The 27,081-nt window shown below is 35.9% G+C and overlaps 1 protein-coding gene across 14 annotated transcripts in view; it reads right to left on the bottom strand.

The window, feature by feature from the left end:
• ARPP21 (cAMP regulated phosphoprotein 21) overlaps window positions 1-26,735 on the bottom strand; it is a 110,196-nt gene extending 83,461 nt beyond the window's left edge. For 10 of the 14 annotated variants that reach the window (XM_058549255.1, XM_058549300.1, XM_058549265.1 and 7 more), the window contains exons 1-8: window positions 26,576-26,735; window positions 25,564-25,605; window positions 24,710-24,799; window positions 20,622-20,766; window positions 19,139-19,217; window positions 18,426-18,485; window positions 17,559-17,699; window positions 417-525 (exon numbers count right to left, since the gene is read on the bottom strand). In XM_058549255.1, coding sequence (XP_058405238.1) covers window positions 417-525; window positions 17,559-17,699; window positions 18,426-18,485; window positions 19,139-19,217; window positions 20,622-20,766; window positions 24,710-24,799; window positions 25,564-25,605; window positions 26,576-26,704 — 795 coding nt within the window. In that variant the 5' untranslated portion in view covers window positions 26,705-26,735. The remainder of the gene's footprint in view (window positions 1-416; window positions 526-17,558; window positions 17,700-18,425; window positions 18,486-19,138; window positions 19,218-20,621; window positions 20,767-24,709; window positions 24,800-25,563; window positions 25,606-26,575) is intronic. The other 4 variants (XM_058549369.1, XM_058549360.1, XM_058549332.1 and 1 more) reach the window with 3 other exon arrangements.
• Window positions 26,736-27,081: the final 346 nt, after the last annotated feature.

The raw sequence follows: 27,081 nt of genomic DNA, 5'->3' as shown, positions 1-27,081 counted from the left end.
GGTCCGTATTGACAGTCCAGCTCAATTTGTGCACAACTGAAGGACAAAGCTGTAGGGAGTGGAACGACTGCCATAGTTACACAGACATCTGGAAATGCGACTGACAAAGCTTTTCCCAACAGCTCGGAGCCTGCGGCATCCCAATCCCCCACATGCAGCAAGAACTGCGCCAAGCACCACCCATGCAGCCCAACACAGAGCCATGGCTGAAGCAATCAGGACATGGTTTCTTTTTGCTACCCATCGAATGCCAAAGGGGAGGCAAGGGGGCAGGGAGGTTGGAGCAAGGACAGTAGTATATTGGAGGCAGGGAAGAGTTGGGAGAGGGAGAAGGGACAACAGAAGAACGACAAGAACATCAGTCAGCCCACCTTCAAAAACAACAATGTCAGCCACTCTCAAACTTGAGAACCAACCTGATTGTCTTCTTTATCAATACTAGAGTTATCTCGCTTCAAGATAAACCGCTTCTGGGATTCTTCACCTTTTTCATCTTTTAAATGTTCACAAAACCTTTGCTCTGGTCTGCCAGCAAAGTAAAACATATCAATAAAAAAAGATTTTTCCCCGTTTCAAGTTATTTCTTAGTGTTGTTTCTCCCCCACAGTGGCATTCAACTTAAAAAAAAAAGTTTACACGTGGTTTTGATACTAGAATTGCTGGCAATATACAGGTAGTAATAACATGTCACTTCACAGGTATGAGAATACCTTTTGTTATTTTGAATTTGAAGTCCTATCTGCTGCATGCTTCTCACCACGGATGAAGTCAAAAAATTTTTAAAGGCCTGAACATATATAGTGTATAGATGTTTTTAGTTTTTTTGACCTCCATCACTCCTGAATTCAGTCAAGTTCCCACCCATGTTAGCAAACAAATATACATGTTTAGAATTTGGGAGTACCACATTCATTCACTAGTGTCTGGAAAGTAGGAGAACACCTCCCTTTCAAGAACCTTCTGAATCCATAGTGAGAGGATCATCTATAAATTATTTCCATCTTTCTCCAATGACAAATGCTCTGGAATCTCGCTTCAGGAGACTCTGACACCTTTGACCACGTCTTGTAAATCAGTTCAGTAATTGGGGAAACTGGAGATATTTAGTTTAAACAACTTAATGACTGATTAGCATGGAGAAAATGCTCCAAGCTTACACACTATTGATTAGTCCATTGATTTTTTTTAGGTCCTCTTAATCATTTTGTATTATTACAGGAAAGGGCTCCACTTCCTTGTTAATTTCCCACAATCGTCACTGCACGCCACAGAACTCAGTGAATGACGGGCTTGGGTTCTTCCCCAGAGGAAGAGCTAAAATGTTTGTCCTGGGTTTAGAAGCAGTTGTAATTTAAGACTCTTATTAAAGTGTCTCTGTCACGTCTGATGTATTACTTCTGAAGCCCAGTGGGTTTTCTATCTTTACTGGCTTCATTATGCATTCAGCCATGGGGAAGCCACTTCACAGGGTCTGTTGTTTAATATGGGTGACCAGTAATTGGGAATCTCATCGTTTCCATATAGCTCCAAAATAAGCAAATAGCACTTTGAAAACAAAGGGGTAGTTTAAGTGTATAATTCACATCTTGATGAGATGCATCCTTCCCTTAAATACATATACGTAAATTATAATAATGTTGGTGAGCAGACACAGAAAACGGAAATAATACCAGTTATAGCTTCTAGAACTGCATATAATTTTTGCAAAGTGATATTATTATCTTGTTGAATCCTTACAATAAAACCTTGATGTAGGAGGCCAAATACTTTTCACCTCTTTTACAGATAAAGAAACCATCTCTTAGTGATCCTTTTGACTCCAAGTTTGTACATTTGCCCACTAACCCACAGGTATCGAATAGCCTATTCACATCTTTGCAGAGATGTGATTCAGACTGTCTCTGCTTACGTAGTGCACAGTGGGCTAGAAGCCCTCAAACCTCATCATGAAGAATAAAAAACCAGCATCGCATCATATCTAAGATCAATGTAAATATTTTCCACCAAAATTAAAATGTAATAAAACATAACAAACAATCCGGAAGTGCAAATATGACATTTTAAAATCAGAACACTAAGGGAAAAAAGTAAACTTGTACTTTACAGAGAAGAGGCCATTTACAGTAGAGAAATTAAACATTTCAGTGTATCACAGTCACAGTACACTTCAATTACTTATTATACTGTAAAGTGTTATAATATTACCGTGAATAGTTGCCGATCACTGTAAACGACAACAGTTCTCCAGGAATTTTTAAGCATCCTGACATTTTTAACCAGTACTTAGATGTTATATCATTTTTTATGTAGCAAGTGAAATTAGGATATTAACTTAAATACAAATGCTGACTGTATCAATGCTAATTAACTCTCTCCTAATATCCCTAAGCTCTGTAATCTGATAAACTCTAGCAAATGAAGTGATTTGCTTACTGCTAAAGTTTACAGATATATTTCTTGTATTTGTTGCTAATAGTCTATAACTGTTCATTTGGAAATAAAATGATCTGAGAATGTGAAATTTTTGACTCACAAGCATAAGGTGAATTTGCTTTAGACTAAATTTTTCTTTAAGAAGGAAACCATTTAGAGTAAGATTTGAGGATACTAACCAGAGCAAGAATGTAAGCTCCACGTTGGTAGGGACTTGGTTTTTTGTGTTTTGTTTTGGTGAGGAAGAGTGGCTCTGAGCTAACACCTGTTGCCAATCTTCAATTTTCCTCTTTTTGCTTGACAAAGATTGTTGCTGAGCTAACATATGTGCCAATCCTCCTCTCTTTTGTATTTGGGACACCACCACAGCACAGCTTGATGAGCTGTGTGTAGGTCCGTGTCCAAGATCTGAACCCAAGGACACTAGGCCACCAAAGAAGAGCACACGAACTTAACCACTACGCCAACAGGCCAGACCCAGGACTTTGTTATTTATTTATTTGTTTTTTTATTTATTTATTTTTTGTGAGGAGGACCAGCCCTGAGCTAACATCTGCCAATTCTCCTCTTTTTTGCTGAGGAAGACTGGCCCTGGGCTAACATCTGTACCCATCTTCCTCTACTTTATATGGGATGCCACTACAGCATGGCTTAACAAGTGGTGCGTCGGTGCGTGCCCAGGATCCGAACCAGCGAACCCTGGGCCGCCACTGCAGATGGCGAACACTTAACCGCTTGTGCCACCGGGCCAGCCCCCAGGACTTTGTTTTTTAAATACTTAATCCTTAGTGCTTAGAACTGTGCCTGGCTTATGGGAGGCATTTGATTGAATGAATAAATGAATCAATGTGTTAGAGAATGAATATGTAGTACAGCTCTACATAAATCACTGTAATTCAGGGACAGATCAAAGGGTCACTGAATAAAATATGCAGTCATAAATTTTTAAATTATAAAACAGAACCGGAGAGAGTTTGGTTAGTAGAAGCATAAATTCAAATTTAGAACATTAGGAAGACCTTCTTTAAAAATCAAATTTATGTTTCAGTTCAAGTTGACCAAAAATAATCATGTTATTAAAGAAAAGTTTTTAAAATTTGCAGGTATCTTAGGAAGAGAGGTGGAAATGAGAATCTTAGCTTTTCTAGTTTTGGAACTTCTAAGTTTAAAGTGTCATTATAGCTATGAGAGAGCTATTCAAACATTATTTTTGAAATTTAATTTACATTTCTTCAGAATGCTGGCTTATTTGTTTTTTAAAGCAGGACATATTTAGGAAAAACACATCCATCACATAAGCAAAGAGTGGTCAAAGGAGCTTGTTCTAATCAATAATGTAAATATTATTCAGAGCAAGAATATTTCTTACTCTGATATAAATTATGCATAGTGTATTCTCCATGACAGCTTTTCAAATATCTTGTTTAAATTTTTTTCAAACATTAGAACATAAAAGTCCAAATTATTAATCCCTTCATGATTTTCCAAAAATATTTTGAGTGATTATAACGTAACCATTTGAAGTTTGCATAAAAGGAATAAAGTAAACCTAATAAGATTTTTCCAGGTTAATTTTATAGAGAATTATCTACTACTGTAGAGCTAAAGAGCAATTTGCAGTTTAAACTCATGCAAACTAAAGTATACAACTGAAGTACCACATAGGATTAAACTCAAAATTACCGGTAACGCGCCATTATATTAGAGCTTTTAAAAATCCTTTTTACCACTAATTTAACATCATAGCAATATTGTTTCTTAGCCATAAAATGAATGGAACTAAAGTAATATATTATGGACCTTCATTTAAAATGGGAACGAATTGCTTTTAATGTATCAATAGGAGGATGTAACTCTAAGAAAAACTCAAAGCTGCAAAATGTCATTGTATTTGTGAAATTAATGATAACTAGAGTTTACTACACATCTCATGACCATGTCTCACACATGCGTAAATTTTTTTTCTTGGCAGATTTTAGTCCATGAGGTAATATTTCTGTCTGTCTCTATATCGTCATCAAAAAGCAGAGAAAATGAATTTAATGTTGGTTTTTGATGAAAAAATAGTTCCTCTTCTTTTTTTTTTGAAAAAAAACCTCACACGTAAGTCAGATGTTATCAAATATGTCACTAGTGGGCTATCTGGCATGTGGAATGCATTTTCTTTTCTTTTTTTTTGAGGAAGCTTGGCCCTGAGCTAACATCTGTTGCTAATCTTCCTCTTTTTCTTTTTTCTCCCCAAAGCCACAGTACGTAGTTGTATATCCTAGTTGTAGATCCTTCTAGCTCTTCTATGTGGGTTGCCGCCTCAGCAGGGCTTGATGAGTGGTGAGTAAGTCCACGCCCAGGATCCGAACCATCGAACCCCAGGCCGCCGAAGTGGAACACGTGAACTTAACTGCTATGCCACTGGCCCGCCTCTAGTTCCTCTTCTTAAGGTAAAAAAAAATTTCCCACAATTTATAGCCGGTAGCTACGGTGAAACTCATTGTTCATGTGTGGTGAACAGCACTGGCGTTTCCGATCGGTGTCTTGGCATCCCCAATTAAACCTTTCAAAAGTTAGAATTAACTCCTCATTGTTCCTAGACATAGCTTATGAGTTGACAGGCAGCAGCGTGGCTGAGTGAAATACCGGGTTAAGACCAACTCTGCCTTCTAGTCAATCGATTCCAATTTTAGTTAGATGTTTTGTCTCTTGAAGCTTAAAATAGATGAGCACTCATTATTATTATTTCATAAATCTTTTTGATTTAGAAGTATTTTCAATGGTTTATTCTCACTGCCAGTTGCTTGAGACCAAATTTATTACTTTTCTTCCAATTAGTTAAGCTTAATGCCTCCCTGTCCCTTCCCCCTACATACACACAAATAAAGAATTCAATTTTACTCAATATGGAGGGGCACAAAGGGAAGTCTTTTAATTTCATACTGAATAGCTGAAAGATGGTCATCCATATGCATAACTATCTTAACAAAGAAAGGTAGCTGTGCCAACAGGATAAAATATTTTGATGGTGTAAGACATCTATCAAAAATATTTCAACAGTCAAACATATTTGAGAAGTCTAAGTGTCACTGTTCCCTTAATACTTCGAAATTTTCAAGTAAAATATTTATAACTGATGTCTTTTATTAAGAAAAAAGAAAGTCCTATGTTCTTTAAATACGTCACAATTTCCACTATCACTTTGTCATTTTATACCATTTTATTCTCTTTTAAATGAGACTATACTTTACAAATCCAGTATATGTAGTGTTAAGTATCTGGCTTCCTTTATTAACGTGTTTCAAACTCATGTTCTCAATTCTCCACACCTTTGAAAAACTCATTTTGTTCTTCTCTGTTTCTATTGTGTAGTGTATATATAAGCAGAGACATGCAAACTAACACAGGAAACATCTTGACTCTCCTTTAACAGGAGGCTATTCATGAACAACAACAAAATTAAGCAGAATACTCAAAGGCAAGTGTCTGTAAGATAGCTTCTCTCAAATTGGCACCGCCCTGGCAAACTGGCTATGTGCATTAAGAGCCTTAAAAATGTCAATCTTCCCTGATAAAGTGATTCCATTTATAAGAATGAATCCAAAGAAAATAGTAATACATAAAAAAATACACAGTCTCATTGTTCAAGGCAGCAAAACAGTGGAAATCCATGGTGTACTGGATAAGTAACTTAAAATATCTCCATAGGTAATGCACAGCTTTATAAAATTATATCCAATGCTATTGACTAACCTAGAAAAGCAATTTATAAAAGAATAGATATACTATGATCATTTTTATGTTGAAACTATAATATATAATAAGAATAATGACAGCAGTAGTTGTTTCTGGATGGTGGCATAATGGGCAAATTTTACTTCTAATCTTTTATACATCTGTGATTATTATGACAAACATGTATTTTATAACAAAATAATAAAATCTATTAGTTTAGAAAGTTAGGAAACCAATTCAACAACTTAAAAGTGGTTTGTATCTAATCATGGGATTATGGACAATTAAAATATTCTATATTTTGAATATTTTCTAGATTTTCTTTCATGGTTTATCTTATTTTAAAATCAGCTAAAATGAACATTTAGCTGTTATAAATTGTCAAACCAATTCTTAATCTTTCTACTGTACTGCTACTTTTGAAAACACCAGGATTGATTATGCTCCATGCTTCAGGTCTTGGCTTATCACATTAAGACCTTCCAATATATGTAAATAATAAAAAATCACCCTTTTTATTGCTATGTCCTTCTTTTAGCAAAACATGCATTTGCTAATGATAAATAATGATATTAGCTAAGTGATAGTGTCAAATCTCAAGACCTTTTGTCTTCCTGTTTAAAGGGGATATCCAAATAATAATGACATAGAAAAAGATAAGAGGGATAAGGGAAAAAGAAAAAAAAGTAATTTGAAAAAGAGAAAGAAATCACATGCAATTAAGACCTGGAATATTATACTCTCTGTTTGTGAGTTTGGCTATTTTTGAACTGTATTAAGCATGGTATTGGCAATGATACCAAAGAGGCATACACATCAGAAGGGTCTACTTAGCTTAACAAAATAGGCATATTTCTGCAAATCTGCCTATGAATTGAGAATTTTCACAAATGAAATATAAAAAACGGGGGGCTAGTCTATCAGTACACTTTCCTTTCTTTAAGTTCTCCACCCTTCCATTGCAATATTACATGAACATTATAAAGTAGTAGCATTAATATATTCAATGACTCAAAGCTCCACATCCCCTAAAACACAATGCATTCTAGCACATAACCCAATAACTTTATGTAAAATGGACATGAACTACTATACTAAATTTAACACAGCAATCATTTTAATAATTAAACTAAGTTTTAAACAATGCACACATAAATGCTGATAAGCAAGCCTAACAAAAGTTTTTTTCAAAACACTCCTTACTGTGCTTTTTTCAGCTCTGTAGCCTACTGTGTGATTTTTTGCAATTTATTTAACATCCCTAAGAAAGAAATGTTGGTTTTTTTGTTGTAAAAAATGGAAAGTAATAATACTTACCTTAAAGTGCTTGGGAGGATTAAATGAGATATGAGATAATACAAATAAAATATCAGGCCTGATGCCAGGCCCTAGTAAAATACTGAATAAATGTTATAAGCTAATATTGCCACTGTTCATATTTTTCTGAGAAGCCCAAATCTAAAGGTACACCAATGAATGTTGAACCAACATTTACATTAGTGTTAACCTATATTAGGGTAGAGCCAATCTGTACTACAATATTCAAATAATGGTTTGATTCATGAGTTCCAAATGAGGCAGTAACAATTTTCTTAAAGTAATGTTTTCTTTGGAAACTGCTGACTATGATTGTTGTTTCTTGGCATGAAAGACTTTTTGCTTATATGTTATAATATTGTGTATAAAAGTATTCCTTTTAAGTTTATAGGCAAATATAGTATTTTACTTGCTGAGAAGGTCCAGAGTGATCAGTGCATTTTGATTGATATAGAATTAACAAATATTTTTCGTATGTCTAAAGAAATGCTATTTATTCATTTTCCTGGTTTGAAGCCCTGGAGGGTGGGAAGTAGAGACTGGGAAGTTGGGGGCTGTGCTCCCCTGGGAATGCTGTGAAATAGAAGGGCTGAGAGGTTAGAAGGAGTCTGATTGTGAGATAAAACATATTAGGTGAGTATCCACTTCTCTTGGTAGATTCCAATTTATTGTTTGAAGATTTGTACCAATAATTATAACCTAGCACTTACGTATATAATTCAGTGGAAACCAAACACCTTCAACCAATCAACTACAACTTCTCATTCTACTCTATGCCCCAATTCTATCTTTCCTAAAGCAATGATAATAGACTAACGGCCTCTCCACTTGCAGAAATCTTAAGATTAACGAGTGACAAAAACTACACCAAGAAGACCAGGCTCTTGCCTTCACGTATGCCCTGAAACTTTTCCCAAAGTACAAGGGCTAAAATGACTGCCAACTCTAAAGGTGGATCTAGAATCAACAAAGGAAGCACTCAGGACCTGGGCCTAATTCTGCTGTCTACAGCAAGCAAAGCTACAGACGGAAGGAACCAAGCCACAGTAATTTCTCTCCCTCCAAAACTACTATACATTTAGGACAATACTATATGTAGTATATATGTGTATAGTGAACCTATCTCTAAACTGTCCCAAAATCTATAACATAGATAATATATCTACACACACACACTGTCTTGTACTTACACACTATGTACTTACACATACAAGCACACACATACAGAGTTCTGACCAAAATTATCTTGGCTCCTCAAGTAAACTATAATCAGAAGATGGATATGTTCTATGGCCTATGCTTCTTTTGCTCAAAGCATGGTACTGAACACCTGAGAAATATTTTTGTTTGACACAGTTTAAGAACATGGGTTTTGTCTCACTTCTGAGTATGTCAGGACAATTTTTAATCCAGCGTGTTCTGTGGGTCTGGAGTTTTGTGGGCATCATGGTTTTAACATCCATATTCCTATTAACATGGTTTAACTGAATTCCCTGTTTAATTTTAAAAATAATTAAATGCAAATTAAGATTTTGTAAGGAAATCAATGGGTACTGGTGAAAGAATAGTATTTCGTTTTCTTCTTGTTTTTATCATCATTTCACAGTATTGATTCTATTAACGTTAGTTCTTGTTTCCCGAACCTTAGAAAAGTTGTGGCTGAGTGTCAGGAGCAGTGGATTTCAGTCTCGGTCGGCTGTGAATTGACTAGGTAAGATCAAGACATGAATCTCAGTTTTCACTCCTGTAAAATGGCCCAGCTTTATTACCTAGAATGTTGTGAGCTGAATAAATAAATAAGTAAATTTTTTAAAAGTATCATTACACTATGGAAAAGCTCTTTTCAAAAAAGTTATATTAAGAATACTAATGTTATAGAAGGTACAGGAATGTTTCATTTCCAAAATTAAGTAGTAAATTATACATTCAACACTCAAAGCCCGTAAATAACTTCTAGTGGGGAAAGGAACACAACAAACTTATTTTCTCTACCCACAATATATTTCTGTGATTTACCTATTTCGTCTACAGAATCTTATGTTCTCTGAGGTATTTGAGAATAATAAGATGAGAAAATATAACATTTGAGAGAAATGATATGGAGTTTGACAATGTTAATAAGCAAGTCTTACTTTGAGCCTGAGTATTGATTCAAAAACTGGGTTGTCTGCTCAGCGAATAAAACTTCATGATTTTCCTGAGAGCCATGTGATTCTTAGTTAGGTTTCTGATCTTTGGCTTCAAGTCAGATGATTTTCAACACTACTGCTATAAAAAGTGCAGAGTAAATTTACCATATTTAGAAATGACAGGATGCCAACCGACCACTCCTGGATTTCCAAGAGGCACTTAAACAAATTGATGCTTGTTTTTCTTCAGAGGACTATTAAGCAAGCATTCACATCAGGATGCTGCTCCGTTTATTCACGGTGCCACTCACATTACCAGCCAAAGGAAAAGGAAAGCATGTTTTGTTTGTTTTATTTTGTTTGGGTATAAATGCACTTAATCGCCTGCAGGGAGTAAAATGCCTAAAGGTCAGAAACTAATGATTCCCACGTTAAGCTTTAGCCTGTGCAGTAAACTAAGCAGAACAGATGTTCATTGACTCTACGTACTGCTGTCCACTCATCTCTGGGTCTGCCCACCGAGAAAGTGGATGGAACCACAATCCTGCTTCTTAGCGCAGTAATTATCCATTTCAGGGATACTTAACAGAGTCAACTGGGCTCAACTGCTTCACCTACAGGGAAGCTGTATCTAGCACTAGAACAAGTTTCAGCGTTCTTGTGATTTACCAAATAGCCAGCTCAGTTAATCCTTCTTTCTGCACCAAAGAAACAGGCAAACTACTGTAGTCACTAGACACACCCATCACTCCGGGCAAACACCCAGGTCCACACTTCTCAGGAATCAGGGCACTGTGTTCTTGAGGGCTAGACCCTTAAGGTGTTGCCCCAAACCTTTGCCTTTGGGCCACTGTTCTTGTTTCATGGTTTCTGGGGCCTGTAACCACTCTCCTGCAGTGGATTTGCTATTTCCTTTCTTTGCTCTGTACTCTTAGGGTAGAGGATTTGAGGCAACGACAGTGGGTGGATATGAAAGACAAAAGAAAAAATATTTAAGAGATGACAACCTTTTAACATGCAAATTATCTGGGATTAGTTCAACAGTTACTCTGACATATGCAAAGAAATTCAGATACATGTGGGACTTGCTTTGCCTGTGACTGACCTTGCCCCTTTGGAAAGCACTAGTGCAAGTAGATGGTTTCTAATCTCCAAATGAAACATCCTGAGCATATATCCTTTCTCTAGGATACAGAAAAGGAGAAACAGGTGAAAAATTTATATAATGAAAGAACAATGAAGTTCTTTGGGTTAAACACATAGAAAAATGAGCAAAAGAGAGAAAGTGGAGATCAGGAAGAAAGACAAAGAGAAGGGCAAAGCTTTTCATATAAAAATAGACTTATGTATTTTTAGCATTTTAAATATTTTTTATAAAATCACTGTTTATAGTTTTAGCCTTAATCCCACATATCAGAAAAGCAACATTATAGAAAGTAAATCCATTATAAATGTCATTTTCAGGACCAAAATAGCACAGACCCTAATATATCTGCCCCATATTACCAAAAGGCTCATTTGGTGTCACCACCTAATCTGACAGTTAACAAAGAATTCCAACAGCAAAAATTAAAAAGTGCTAGAGAGTGAAATGTATTTCTGGCAAAATAAGGGGGAAAGAGAGCTAAACTAAAAGTGAAAAAACACAACGTGGCCAGTCTGAGCTCAAAAACTTCATTCATTATTTCAACACAAAGGCAATAAATTCCAATGAGAGGCATCCCCTGTCATTAAGACCCAATTTGTAGACCAGTAGGTGTGCTGAAAGGCTGCAGGTTACATACATTCACCTGTTCCTACCCTGGCTAGCTCTGAGGACCAACAAGGTTGCAATGCTGAGAGGGTAAGGTGAATTTCTTTGCTGATTCTATAAAGTGCATCAGTCTGCTCAGATGAAGGCACCTTCCTAGAATGTCTCCCATGTGAACATGATTATTATTATTTCCTACTCTCTCTGGACTTCTATATCCTTAACCCCTACCCCATGATCTTGAGGCTCCGGCATGAAACCACGGATTTGGATAATTGGGTTGCTTGTAGCAGTAATTTTGTAATGATGCAATGGATAGGTTCATCTCCTACACTGACATTATTGATAAATGTAGCTTTTTCATTCTTAGAAAAAGAAAGATTGACAACATACAAAAATCAGTTGCATTTCTGTACACTAACAACGAAGTAGCAGAAAGAGAAATTAAGAATATCATCCCATTTACAATTGCAACAAAAAGAATAAAATACCTAGGAATAAACTTAACCAAAGAGGTGAAAGATCTGTACCCCGAAAACTATAAAACATTTCTGAAAGAAATTGAAGAAGACACAAAGAAATGGAAAGATATTCTGTGCTCTTGGATTGGAAGAATTAACATAGTTAAGATGTCCATACTTCCTAAAGCCATCTATAGATTCAATGCAATCCCTATCGAAGTTCCAACAACATTTTTCACAGAAATAGAACAAAGAATCCTAAAATTTATATGGAACAACAAAAGACCCCGAATAGCTAAAGGAATCCTGAGAAAAAAGAACAAAGCTGGAGGTATCACACTCCCTGATTTCAAAATATACTACAAAGCTGTAGTGACCAAAACAGCATGGTACTGGCACAAAAACAGACACACAGATCAATGGAATAGAATCGAAAGCCCAGAAATAAACCCACACATCTATGGACAGCTAATCTTTGACAAAGGAGCCAAGAACATACAATGGGGAAAAGAAAGTCTCTTCAACAAATGGTGTTGGGAAAACTGGATAGCCATATGCAAAAAAATGAAAGTAGACCCTTACCTTACACCATACACAAAAATTAACTCCAAATGGATTAAAGACTTGAACGTAAGACCTGAAACTGTGAAACTTCTAGAAGAAAACATAGGCAGTACGCTCTTCAACATCAGTCTTAGCAACATCTTCTCAAACACCACGTCTGACCGGGCAAGAGAAACAATAGAAAAAATAAACAAATGGGACTACATCAAACTGAAAAGCTTCTGCACAGCAAAGGAAACCATCAGCAAAACGAAAAGACAACCTAACAATTGGGAGAAGATATTTGCAAACCATACTTCTGATAAGGGCTTAATCTCCAAAATATATAAAGAACTCATGCATCTTACCAACAAAAAAACTACCAACCCAATTAAAAAATGGGCAAAGGACCTGAACAGACATTTCTCCAAAGAAGATATACAGATGGCCAACAGACACAACATATACAGATGTTCAAAATCATTAACTATCAGGGAAATGCAAATCAAAACTACAATGAGATATCACCTGATGCCCGTCACAATGGCTATAATTAACAAGACAGGAAACAACATGTGTTGGAGAGGATGTGGAGAGAAGGGAACTCTCATACACTGCTGGTGGGAGTGCAAACTGGTGCAGCCACTATGGAAAACAGTATGGAGATTCCTCAAAAAATCAAGGATAGAACTACCATATGATCCAGCCATCCCACTGCTGGGTATTATCCAAAGAACTTGAAAACACCAATTTGTAAAGGTACATGCACCCATGTGTTCATTGCAGCGTTATTCACAATAGCCAAGACTTGGAAGCAACCTAAGTGCCCATCAAGGGACGAATGGATAAAGAAGCTGTGGTATATATACACAATGGAATACTACTCAGCCATAAGAAATGATGAAATCCAGCCATTTGTGACAATATGGATGGACATTGAGGGTATAATGCAAAGTGAAATAAGTCAGAGGGAGAAGGTCAAATACCGCATGATTTCCTTCATTAAGTAGTAGATAATAACAACAATAAACAAACACATAGGGACAGAGATTGGATTGGTGGTTACCAGAGGGGAAGGGGGGAGGGAGGAGGGTGAAAGGGATAATTTGGTACATGTGTGTGGTGATGAGTTGTAATTAGTATTTTGGTGGTGAACATGAAGTAATCTATGCAGAAATAGAAGTACAATGATGTACACCTGAAATTTTTACAATGTTATAAACCAATGTTACTGCAATAAACAAAAAATTAAAAAAAAAAAAAGAAAAAGAAAGATTGAAATGGAGTAGAGCAAGGTTTAAATTGAATAGATATCACCCCCTCCCAAATATCACATCTTGTAGCAGTGATAAATACAGAAAATCTAGCAATAACTACCAAATTATAGGAAGTATCTGTTATTTACTGATACCACTGAGTTAATCTTCAAAACTATCTTGTCTCTCAATCATTGTTTCTTATCACATAAAAAAAAGACTTAAAACAGTTGGAATTCCCAACAAATCCAGGGAGCCTTTTTCAAGAATTTTGCTCGAGATGTTCTGGATGGTTTTGCTTTAACAGAGTTAGACTATTTAAGAAAATTGTTCTTGGCATTTGACACACTGGTTTATATCCCAGCCGTGCTAATCGCTGCTTCTCTGTAAGCCCAAAATTGACCCTGAGTTTGTGCCTTATTTTCTTATTCTGTAAAATGAGGCTCCAATTACTTTGGTTGCAAATATGTTTTTAAGATTAAATGAAATAATATATATGAAATAAGAGATAAAGTACTCAGTGCAATGCTATTACTCAGTAGTAATGCTAATACTCAGTAAGTAATGCTATTATAAGAAAGAAACATTATAAGTAAGAAATCCCTTAACTTACTGAAAAGTCTGTCCTCAGACAAAATATTTCCATCATGAAAGGACAGATATATTATATCTTGAGCATATTAGAGAAAATATTAGAGCTGAGTATAGTACATATACATGTATATATAATCCTCACAGTGTGGCATAACCTGACTATTTTGAACTTCATGTGAAACTATTTTCTCTCCATGCCAAACTTAATATTCTCAAGTCACATTCTATGATTACTTGAACTGCCTATAATCTAGAAAGACAGGGATTCTGGGAGATAAATCGCAATATGCAGCTGATATGCATTCGTGCTAGAAGATCATCTTATATGCCAATGCAGTGTCATTAAAAAGAAAAATCAAAATTATATTAAAAAATGCTTTCTCTTCCCCAGCCCTTTAGTTCATTTTTGTATCCTCCATCCACATTTTTCTGCATTTATCCCAAGCCACAATGTCATTTAAAATATGCATTTGCATATATTTGCATTGGAGTAGCATAAAACTGTATGCACTGAAAAAGTATTCCCAAAACACAAAACCCACAAGGAGCCATCTGAGGAATTTCCATCTCAGCCTCTCTCCTTTATATAAAAGGAAACGTTTCCATCCAATAGCATATCTAAATTAACGTGGTCCCGAGACCATCACACGCCAATTGCCCTGATAGCACAACTCTTGAAATTTTCAGAGAACCAAAGAAAACCAAGACAGACACCTAGAACTTGGACAGAATGTTCTGAATAGAATTTCCATTTTGAACTTCAACTCCACAAGAACATGGCAACTGACTTTTAAAATCAAATATATAACTTTACACAGAACAACATTTCTCCTTTGCTAAAACTGCCAACATTGATTTAGGTTTTGAAAATGTGACTTGTTACTATTGAAAAAGGACATTTAATTCATTCTCTTCCCTTGTCCTAAAAGATATCAAGCTCCCCTCCTCCCAGCCCTACCCCAAGAACCACTCAAATAGAGACTGCTCAGAAAGGTGACTGGAATAGAACAGTAGGACTTGACAGCTATGGATCGAATATTGTTAAGCTCAACTCTTCAGGAAATATCTTCAAAGACCGTGACATACAGCCATTTGTCCTTTTGTTTAGGCATGATTTGACTCACAGCTGGGGGCTAAAGGGTGGTGTGCAAGAGCAGGAACCAGGCAGATACTGAGCCAGCCCAGGCATTCATTGGTAGTACCCTCACCTGATGGTGTCCTCTACACAAGCTCTTTTCACTCTTCCTGAAGACATAAACAAGTGGGGTCTATTTGAAATTAGTCATTAAAAAAAACAGCTAGTGATCTCCTGGAAGTGTAGAAGTCTAATAACATAATCATATGATACCTATTAGCCAGAAATTTAAAGTTTTCAGGGACAAATTATACCCTCTAGTGGTATTTGGAAACTTGCAAGGATCACGAGGGTTTAGAGAAGAGCTGACCAATAGAACTTTCTGAAATAATGGAAATGTTCTATGTATGCTCTGTCTAATATGAATAGAATACTTGAAATTTGGCTAGACTGTCTGAGGAACTGAAATTTAAAGCTTAAGTTTTGTTTAAATTTAATTAATTTAAATTAAAATGTAAAGAGTCATATGTAGCTAGTGGATACCATATTGGACAGAGCAGGTTTAGAGCCATCTAAACTCAAAGTTTACCAAGAGTCTTTATACAATGCTTAATTTTCTCAAAAACGATCCAACAAGGAAACAGGTTTCAAACATGTGTGTTAATATTCATGACTATGCGATTGCAAAATCAGTGTGAATTAAAAATAAATGCACGATCTCTACTGGTTGAAACTGTATTAAACAATCTACTTGATCTATGGGCTTTTCTGTGGGCCTTATGGAGAAAGAGGAGAAAAACAAATTAAAAGGAGATGATCAATCGTTTGCCTATTTTGCAATCAGCATGTCCCTGCATTGTGGTATCTGAAAGTCAGAGGAAAAACCAGAATGGAGAATGAAAAACAGCAACAACTAGGAGTATTTGATGGAGAGGGAAGAAGATTAAAGGACAGTGACCTTTCGTTCCTACTACTGTTCAAAATAGGAGGCGCATGTGCCAATAATCAGATAAAGTAGAAGCTGATAAATCTTAAAAGGTATTTTGCCAGCACAGGAGAACGCAACTGCAGGACCCAATAATTTGAAGCTTCAAGGGTCCTTAAACTTTATCCACTTCAAACTCTCCTGCAAGTAAATAAGTAATTTGGAGCCCGGGGAAGTGCTCAGTGTCCCTCAGAAAATAGCCATGCTCAGTCCCAGATTGCCCAGTTTGTGTTCTCTGTACTACGACTTTCACTCTAGTTCTGCTGAACACAGACTGAGCCTTGAGGAGAGAAGGAACCACATCTCCATCCCTATGTGTCCCAACCTCTGGTAAGCAGAAAATAAAGAGTGTTTGAACCATGCTGCTCTGCTTGACACATAAGTTCCCTTTGCTAACACAGCATTCCTAAAAATCATGCAATTTACACAATTTACCAAGCACATTGTGAAAAAGAAAATTACAATATACAAATGTTTTAAGAGAATGCTTTACATAGGGACAATTTTTCAGTTTAACATGTATTTTGCTATAAAAATGGCTTGCTCTGTACTCAAAAGATACATGGCTTCAAGAGAGACAGTTTCAAATTTCCAAAGCAAATGACTCCTCATCTTATGCTTTTGACTCAAGGGGACTGTGAAAAGATATTTAGATAGAAACAAACAATCATTTTAAGGAGCAAAAACAACCAACCACCCTCCTTTTAGAGCTAGGACTTAGATATCATCTAGCTCAAAACTCTCATTTTACAGGAGAAAAAACTGAGATGGCAGATTTTAAATGACTTGTTTCAAGTCACACAGCTAGTAAGTAAAAAAATTGGGTCTTAGAGGTAGGATTTCTGTCTCCATGTTCAGAGTTTTTTGTTACTCTAGAAACCACAAGATAGATGTCTATAAATCAGAAAAAGAAAGAAAAGAACAATTATCCCGCATATGTCATTGTTGTTTTAAAATGTCTGTCATTTTTAATTTGAGTTATATTTTGACATAAAATCTTCCATGGTTTTGTATGTAATCACATGGAGAACTGATGAAAGAAAGAAAAGGATGTTTTAGGAGCTGTGTAAATGATCAGGGAATAAATCCACTTTAGTTCCTGAATTTTATAAACTTTCTTGGTCCTCAGATAATCTTCTACAGATAAATGCCACACTAATGCTGATAAGAGCAAGAGATAAATAACATTGTGCATTTTAAATGTCATGTACTTTGAATTTTATACTGTGCTCTTATAAATGAATCCGTAAGAGAAAAAGAAAATGCTAAATAAAGACAATGATGGGGCTTACATTCTCGTGCTGCTGGTCTTGTTAATGATAACAGATTTCCCTGTTTGATCCACATTGTGATCTAACCCAAAGTAAGCTGCCACTCGATGGACAAGCATCCTCTGATAGGATGACATCTGAGGGAACTTTTTATAATGATTACTGGAAGAGAATATAAGAAAAAGTGGAATCAGCATTTTTGTTTCTGGCTTGTAGTACATTTTATAGGTACACACAGAAAATCATTTCTTTTTCATCCAAACCACTAAGCTTATTTCATCTCTGCCATCACTTAATGTCCTCATTTCCAGACAAATTTTCCACTTATGAGAGATTTATTGATTAAGCTGCAATAAGTATCTTTGTTTCATAGTTATACATTTCTCTCATCAGACAGAACTTAATGTCTGTTGGAAAGTATTCTGTTTTATTCCGTGATACCTTATCAACGGAGCCAGGCACAGGACAAATGATATGACATAATATGTGACTACAAATGCCTATCTCGAGATGCGTCATTACACGGTTTACACTGAAAGCAGCATAATTATTTCCAGGCATAACTGACTGCAGCCAGCTGAAGCCCATTAAAAAACTATAATAAAAATGAAAAGGGTTGCTTCTTGTTACGATTACTCTACACTAATCAGTGGCCCCCTGTTTATAGCCATTTTGTCGGGAATTTAACAAGCAGGAGCACGCATGGTCCAAGCAAATATTCCCATCAGCATATAGCTCCTAATGCCAATAGCATCTCCATTTAACAAATCAGCAAACATATTAAACAATGTTTTATCTATCCCTAAATCCTTCCAGAATGAATAATTAAACCCAAGTAGCAAACTAAGACACATCATATAAATTAACTAGCATTGCAATTTAACATACTTGTCGTCACCAATGAAATCAATAATTTCCTGCTCCATTTTCAAGAGTATCATCCTGTCCCTGCAAAATAAATATTAAAATGAAAAGGTTTGATGTACTTTTAATTCCCAAAGATGTAAAAAGTTCATTTGGATGTATGGAAAAGATTGTTTAAATGTATGTGGCTATACATCTGTATCTAACTCTTCTCTGGGATATGCTATCCATCTACATATGATTTCATTCTACTTAAGATTATTTCTCATCTCATTTGTTAACTATTTTGTAATACTGAAACTTTTGTAGTTTTAACGTTAATTAGGACATGCAAGGTATTAAGCCCAATAAATTGTATATTTCAAATTAATAGGAAATTGGAACAAAAAAAGCCCAAGAAGATGGTTATGTAACTACATTGAAGCATAATTGATTTATTTGACATTGATTCTCATTCTCTATTTTTTCCCCTTAATCAATATCTCTTTGTAACCAGGAAAGCAGAACTCTTAAACTATAATTTATTCATTGGGTAACTACCCAGGAATTAACACTATTTATAAACAGTAAACATGCAAACTATTAACAGAAAAGAGAAAATACAAGAGACAGTTTAAGACATCAGAAAATGTGTCTGCATTTTAAAACTCGCTTCTTAGAAGTGTTTGGATTAACGACTTTGATCGTAATATTCCGCTTGATCCTTCTAAAAATAAGAGGCATATTTAATAATTTACCTGGAATTATTCTTTAACGTGTTAATCAGAAACTCGTGTAAGTCTATGCCTGTAGAATCCGTATATTCTTGGCTGCAATCTGAAACAAATAGCAGGATGGAGTTGTCAGGAATGATGGTGGGAGGTGAGGTGGAAAAGGTTTTCCCAACCTTTCCCCTTTCCCTCCTGCTCAGGTAAATTTTAGGTGAAGCTATTGATATGAAAGATACATGTTTCAAAACTAGCAACCTTGCAATATAACATCAGAATGAAAATTAGATTTGGGGATTGAATACCACCAGTGGATCCTGAGTGTGGAAAGACCCAACTGTTATAGGAGGGGAAGTGGGCACAGTTGGGGGGGGCGGAGTCAAATATCACGTGTTCATTCTGTTTTGTAAATCAGCAAGGACACGACCTCCACGTGACAGGTATTCCCAACCCACAGAGAGACCTCTCAAGAGTTTGAGATCCTATGGAACCCTCTTTCTCTTAAAACAGAGAAGGCAAAAAATGAAAGTTCTCTTACAAGGCTATCTAAATATTAATCAGTACAAAACACAGGAGAGCACTAAATATTTCCAAGTCTCTCAAGTCCTCTGATGCTGGCTAAAGCTTAATTTTTAAAACCATTTTAGGAACCTGTACTTTTTTACTCTTGTATACACCTTGGGTTTTAGATATTCAGCAGCAGAGACATGGTTACAGAGCATAATGTTAGAAGTAGTTGTCATTCCTTAGGTGATCAGATGCCTTATTCTTTCTCAGTTATTAAAAAAAGTCTGCTGCAAAGCTATTTATTCATGGCATTCTTCATTCCAACTTAGTTTTGCTTTTACTTTTTTTGTTTGTTTTAGTTTTGTACAATTATATGTATGGCAACAACTTGAAAAGTATGGATTGTAGGTTTGAGGTTTTAGAAGGAATAACTTTTTTTGGAAAAAATTTTATGAAATGTGTATATTTTAAATGAGACATTATATGGCAGTATATGGGTTGCAGAGACCAAATTCGTCTGTGCCAGATAAAATGTTAATCATGTATTCTTTTGACATTGATGTATACATCTGTGCTTTGGGGACAACGTCACTTATCGACTGAGATTTGCTAATCCACTATCAGTCTTTTAAGATACACATGAAAGTTAAGATATAAAACCGGGTATCATTACTGTTCATCAATCCAAATTAATTGGACTAATAAACCTGAATGAAGAGAAGATTTATATTCAGTCCTTTGTACAAACTTATCATTGAAAATAGGAGATCCACATGAAAATCCAAAGAAATATGTGATCCTAAAAGTAACCTTTCTGGATACAAAAATAGTGACACCGTGAATGGAAAGAAAATCAAGTTCACATCTTTTACACACACATACATACACATATAAAATTATATGCAGAGCTTGGTGGGAGGTGAATACACGTGTAAAATCTAGAATGTATTCTATGACTATTTATGTGTCCAAACTGAGTAAGTTAAGGAAACATTTTCACATTCACCTTTTGATAACATTCTGATCTTGGGTTTTTCAGAGGTTTTATCTTTGTTTTTATCCTTTTCTTTTTCTCTTTCAGAGTCATCTTTCCTAGATTTATCATCCTCTTGCAGGCTGGGGAAACTGGAAAGCTGTAAATGAATTGATTCCTGTTGGGGAAAAAATATAATAATTTAGGGCCAGATTTAAGAATCTCTGTCTGGTTTCCATTTTGCATCGATGTTACTAAGTACAGGAAAATGAAAGCCAGGTGCAGATTTTTTTTCTTAAATGGTGAAAAATTAAAGCTGTCAGAAAAATAATTGCCCTTTAAGGTGACTTAAACTTCAGAAGTCAGTGGGAGGTCATGAGAAACATCTGATACTAAAACTTGCCTCATGAATATTAACCTTAAGCATGTTACTTTTCCGTAGATCACAACTCTTATTTTCTCTACAGGTTTATTTTTAAACACTTAGGAAAAATTTTCTTTATCAATAAGCTTGCATCACAGCCACTGTCTCAAAAAAATAAAAAGAAAAGGCTTCTTCACTTCTTTTCTATAATTCCTTATAATGAGAAATTGCCACGAACACAGACAGACAGATATTATGAATGATAATTACAGATAGAACAGACGTAAATAAAGACCCTAATAGCCAATTTACAATAAAAAGTCTGTTTTAGAACCAACATCAACAATGCTTCCTACTAGTATGAGAAACCAAGACATATAATCCTAGGTATAGATTATTATCACCCGTTGTTTACAAATGCCATTAATAGATCATCATAATATATGATTACAATAAGCATTGCCTTTTCAAAAAGGTAGAAAGTAGAACAATATTTTCCATAAATTGCATATAATTATTTAATATTATTTTAATTTTAGGATTGGTTAATCCTTTCCAAAATGTAAGATTCTCTTGAACTGATGCTGGGCATAAGACTGACCATTTACAGTCTTGGGGTGGGATCCACTTTTATATTTACTTATTTTACACTGAAAACAGATCATTTTGTATTAAACCACATATTAGCCATTTGGCTAATAGCATGTTCACTGTTTTGAAGAAGAATGAACCAATTATGTTTTTTAGTTTTATGAAAAACCTATGCTATGATTAAAACTATGACAAACTATTCAACATTAAGCCCACTTGTTCTTATGTAAGAGATCAGCTGATGGGAAAGCTTTCTTCTACTAGTGACATTAAAATTTATGATGTAGGGGAAAAATATTTCCAATGACTAATAGTGTTTCTCACTGAAACTAAACTAGTGCTCCTTTACATGTGACTAAATTGATGCCTGTACATCCTCAAATTACCGCCAACTGGGAATTTTAATGATTCTTGGTAAACCTGGCTAATCTAATAAGCATAAAACGAAAGTCCTCCAAAACCAAGTTTCTTTTTTGGGAGGGGCTTCATTGTAAATTCCAGCTGGAATAAAAAATCACCATGGTTGGAAAGACACATGATATAGTGGATGAAATAAAGCATGTTGTCATGATAAAGATCTTAGTTGGGTTTCCTGACATCCACATGTTTATCCTGGGGATGGACATACACAAAATATGTAAAGCTGAGTGTAATTTGAATATAGAGTCTTTTATCACATGATTTGAGACAGAAATGTCTTAGTCTGCAAAGGTTCGGTAGATTTTAGGGTTATGATTTGCTTCTACTTGCTAAAGAAACAGCTGGAAGATTTCTGGCTCAGAAGACACCGCAGGGCATGGGGAAGAATCAATTTGACAGTTGATCAGGAGGGGAAACTGAGGGTACCAAGCCAAGAGAGTGGTCTCATTGCTTCTTCAAAAGCAGTTGAACCATCCAGCCTCTGTAAGTCTGAATCTAAAATCAAAGAGGCTTGGAAATATAAATGCGAGAGCAGAGGCTAAAGGACATCATTTACAAAAAAAATGTACAAACTTGTGGCATGTGTTGACAAATACTATACTCAGAAAAATATCTATCTTTTCTATACATAAATATACATTATGGTGTTGAAAGAACACACAAAAATGCTATAGAGTTGGTAAAAAACAATCTGTTATTTTTTAATATTTTTATTGATATGCTCAATAATAAAATACAAGTGTTAATAAATACATTGTTACAGGATAAGTTTATATCCAACAACAGTGAAAGAATGATTCAAGTTGCAGTAATACACTGATAGGTAAATAGTATAACATGAGAAAAGCAAAACTCCTTTAACTTAAGGACAGACTAAACCATCAGCTATGGGTCTGAGATCAAGTAATACAGGTAGCAAGAGTTTTTCCCACACAGGAAAATGAAGGCAGTTTTCCAAATACTGTGAATATACAAACATTGGGGAAGCAATACAGTCCATATATTGTATATTTCTGTCAGTGTTCTCTGGGATACAGCTCCCATATTTTGTAAGTGCCAGTGGTACCTAATGAAGGCATTGCATATAAGCTCAGAGGTCTGCTTTTTTATTCTCTAAAAAAAGTAACATGGCCACTTGCTTATATGTATCTCTGGGTATTTTCTATCAGCCCCAGCTCCCACCACCCCTCAACCAGTCTAAAGAAAAGCTTGCAAACTCTATGTATCTCCTACAAAGCTAGTCGGTTACTGAGCTTGGAACCAGCAGGAACAAAGCACCGTTTGCATCTTATTTCTCTACACCAATTGTGTGGAGAAACTAGACTTAGATCCAGGACGGGCACTATGATACAGATGATCTCTTAAAAATTTCCTCCTGGTATCTTGTCAAATGGGATAAAAAGCAGATTAAGTCTATAAAGGCTGTGCTCCTCTGCCTGGCATTAGGCGTGGGGGACAGTGGGGCATTACTTCTCCCAGAGTCTGTCATTGTGCAGAGTTGACATATATCATATGCAGTACATTACAAGCCATCAATCAACATTTAATAATACAGGCCATGGTATTCACATTATTCCCCCTTTTCAATCTCCATTAAAAATAGAAGCACAAATAAAATGCCAAAGAAAAGCCACACATTTCTCAGAGCCCAAGTAAAATAAAGCTTGTGTATGAAACATAGTGATGACTACTGAAAGATAGCCTGTCCATGTCGTAAAGCATGCCTTACAACATGAGTGGCGTGTTAAGAAAATGAGGTGAGGAAAAAAAATACTTTTAGGACAAAATCTATAAGGAATTTATTTTTGGTCCTTTTAAAGAAAGTGCTCTCAATGCTCTCTGTATCCATGAGGAGAATTTAGAGTATTTCAATTAAACTAAAAGGAGAAAAGCAAAACAAGACCAAACAAAAATAATGATATCTTAATCAATTTTCCCTCCCCTGGGTTCAGATAAATCATTTTACTTTTGTCTTGACTGCTCTCAGCCTCTGATAAAATAAGGGAAATTTCAGCAGCAAGACTATTTTTATAAAAGCTAATAAGATGCCCAAAAGGCAAACATAAATAAATATAATGTGAAGTTTCCCATTTTGTCAGGGAAGGGTTTTGTTAGAATTTGAATTTTCAGAGCCTAATAGTCTTGCTGTAAGGAGCAAAAATAAGTGTAAGGATATGCAGCAATATATTAATAATATTAACTTAAATTCACCATCGGATCAGATTCATTTCCGAACAATTTTTCCAGTATTGAGAAATCTCCATCAAAGGCCATAAAAGTATGTCTCCAAAGCTCAATGCACCTTATACACTATTTCTACAGATTCATAAGAGCCAAGAGGTGTGTTTCTTATAGGCAAGTGCATTTTGGGGAAGTGAGAGGTAACAATCTCCAATAAGGAAGGAGACGGGATACTTAGGACTATATTTGGTTCAGTCTTATCAAGAGAGAGCCTTTGAGGAAATTCAGCACTACCAGGCTTACTTTTTAAGTTTTAATCTAAATTCTTTTGAATTCCTTTCCATTTGCAGTTTTCAGAGGGTCTGGAAAAAAACAAACGTAATACTCTGTGACAAACTGTTAAACTAGTTTAGAATGTCTCATAAACAGGGGATGAAGCCAGAAAACTATTTCTTTCTTCAATTATTTTTTTCTCCCCCAAAACACTGTTTAATGCCAAATTAATACTCATGCACGCATACGCAGATCCCATTCATGCTATTAACGAGAATGACAGGGGGTATACCTGATCCTGGAGACTTTCCCCTCCTGGTCTGGCTGAGGATTCTTCACAGACAGCAAGACTGCGGGTCAATTTACCTTTTCCTGCTCCTGACTGGGAAGGGGAAAGAAAAGAGAAGCAAAGGAAAATAAAGAAAACAAACAGAAAACATTCTCAGGCAGTCAAACCATCTCCACTTTCACAGGACATTTCCAAATCAGATTTTTAAAACCAAGCTTCAAGTCGGCCACTCAGTGCTGTCTACCTTGGCTCAAAGCATCAGATCCCTCTGTTGATGGGGGATGGAGGTGGAAGAAAATGTGAATGGATGAATTTAAGGAACACTTTTAGCAAATTGTGCCCATCACATTGGAAACACATGAAGAATGACTTGCTGCCATTTCATAAAAACATAAGGAGAAAAAGATGACAAAAATTAATTTCTACTAAAACTGAGTTTGGAGGGGGTTTGACAGAAGATACTTTAAAGATGAAGAATGTGTTCTAAACACCAGAACCTATTGACTTCAAGGGAGAAATCAACTGGAGAGGTTAAAACATTCACCCCAAATTTAATTTAAGATAAAAACAAAACAAGTGGCTATTTATTTTATAAAGCACTGTCAAACTGCAAATGTGAAAACAGGATCAAATATATATGTTTGCAGCTAGATGAACCCCAAAAACTCTAATTAAAAAGCACACAGAGCGAGAAAGAAAGATAGGCATCTACACGACCCCATTAAAAGCAGACAGCACCAGTACAGCCAAGATCCACACACCACCATCTGCATTGTTGGCAAATCTGTTAACCCTGATGTGAAACATGCAGTTGATATCCATGATAGCAGATCAGTGTAGAATCTCCAGGACCCTACCTTGGATTTTCTTCTCTCTTGGTTCTGAGCTGCCAGCTGCCTCTGTGTGTTAGAAACAAAATAAAACAAACAAACAAACAGTAAACCAACAACCAGGAAACAGAGAGAGAGGGAGAGAAGGCATCACTACAGTGGAGAAATCAATAGTAATGGCAACAAGATATTATAATCATTTGGGAGGACTCCCCTTCTCTCACTCCTCCAAACTTTTGACTATTTAACTTTTGGCTCTCTCTCCTTACAGCAGCTATTGGAGGCGGGAAAATTCAACCCTGAAGGCTTTTGGCCATTATGTGGTTATTTGGCTTTGCTCACTTGTATATTAAAAAAGTTAACACTTGTGTAGTTTGGGTCAAAGAACATTGATACAGGCTATTTGAAAGCACAGTTTTTTCCCCCCACTACCAAATCTCTCATAAATCATAGTGTTTCTAATCATATCATTTTTTCAATCATATCACTTTTTCAGTACTGTCACTCACTCCCAGTCCCCACCTTCCCACCCCTTCTCATGGTTTCTCTCTCTCTCTCTCTGGCTGGGAATTCTAGGGCTTATCTATTTGCTAGCAAGAATTGAACCTTAGCCTGCCCATGAAGGTCAACAGAGCTCACATCTTTAATTTTTCTTAGACTATCATGAGCTGGGTCTTCATCTTTCCATGGAACAATAAATCCACTTTTAAAACTCAACCAGCCCAAAGTGGCCTAAAGAAGCCCTCCACAGACTCCTTGTGGTGGTCTGGACATTAGTGTGGAGGTGCTTTGCGTGAATTCAGTCATTAAGTATATTCTTTGGATATTGTTTTCATTTCAAAGGGCATGTTAGAGCGTGGTTTGGTCAGGAAAAAAAAGTGACTAGTAATTGGGTTAGGAGAGGATTAGCTTTATGGATTTCCTATTCATTTTACTAGTCAAACTCAAAAAAAAGGGGAAAAAAACTTTCAAAGTATTTTAAAAATGAAAGAAAGGAACTGCACACAGTGGTATGAGAAGCGGGTTCTTCCAGGCTCACCTGCAGTTCCAGCTTCTCCTCTTCATCCAGACTCTCCGATTTAACGATGCCATTCTCTGGAGTGGCCGTCTCCTGCTCAGGCCCGCCTTGCTCCACTATCGCCTGACTCAGGTCTCCTTGCTCAGACATTCTCCCAGATGCAAAATTAAAATAATGAGGTTTGATGCCCTACAAGGTCAAGATGTCAGAAAATAAAATCAGTACAAGGTGAATTATTTACTATTATTCTTGAGATATTTCATTTCAAATGAGCAACTCAAGCATCCATGCCAAATGTATACCAAAGGAGAATAAAACAAGATCAAATCAAGTATCCAAGGCAAACACAAGAGGCAGATTCGGTTGCCCTATTCACCCATCCTCTACACACACACACACACTTGCGAATACACCTTGCCATCAAAATGGATTAACAAATCTTAAATGAAGACACACAACTCCTACACAACTACCGATCCCTATGCCCCACTACAAAGCAGAAGGAAAAGAAAAAGAGTATTTCTCCA

Source organism: Diceros bicornis, chromosome 2 (assembly GCF_020826845.1).
Source record: "Diceros bicornis minor isolate mBicDic1 chromosome 2, mDicBic1.mat.cur, whole genome shotgun sequence".
Taxonomy (NCBI): domain Eukaryota; kingdom Metazoa; phylum Chordata; class Mammalia; order Perissodactyla; family Rhinocerotidae; genus Diceros; species Diceros bicornis.
Note: the sequence above shows the minus strand (reverse complement) of the source record. Positions and strands in the feature narration are given on the sequence as shown.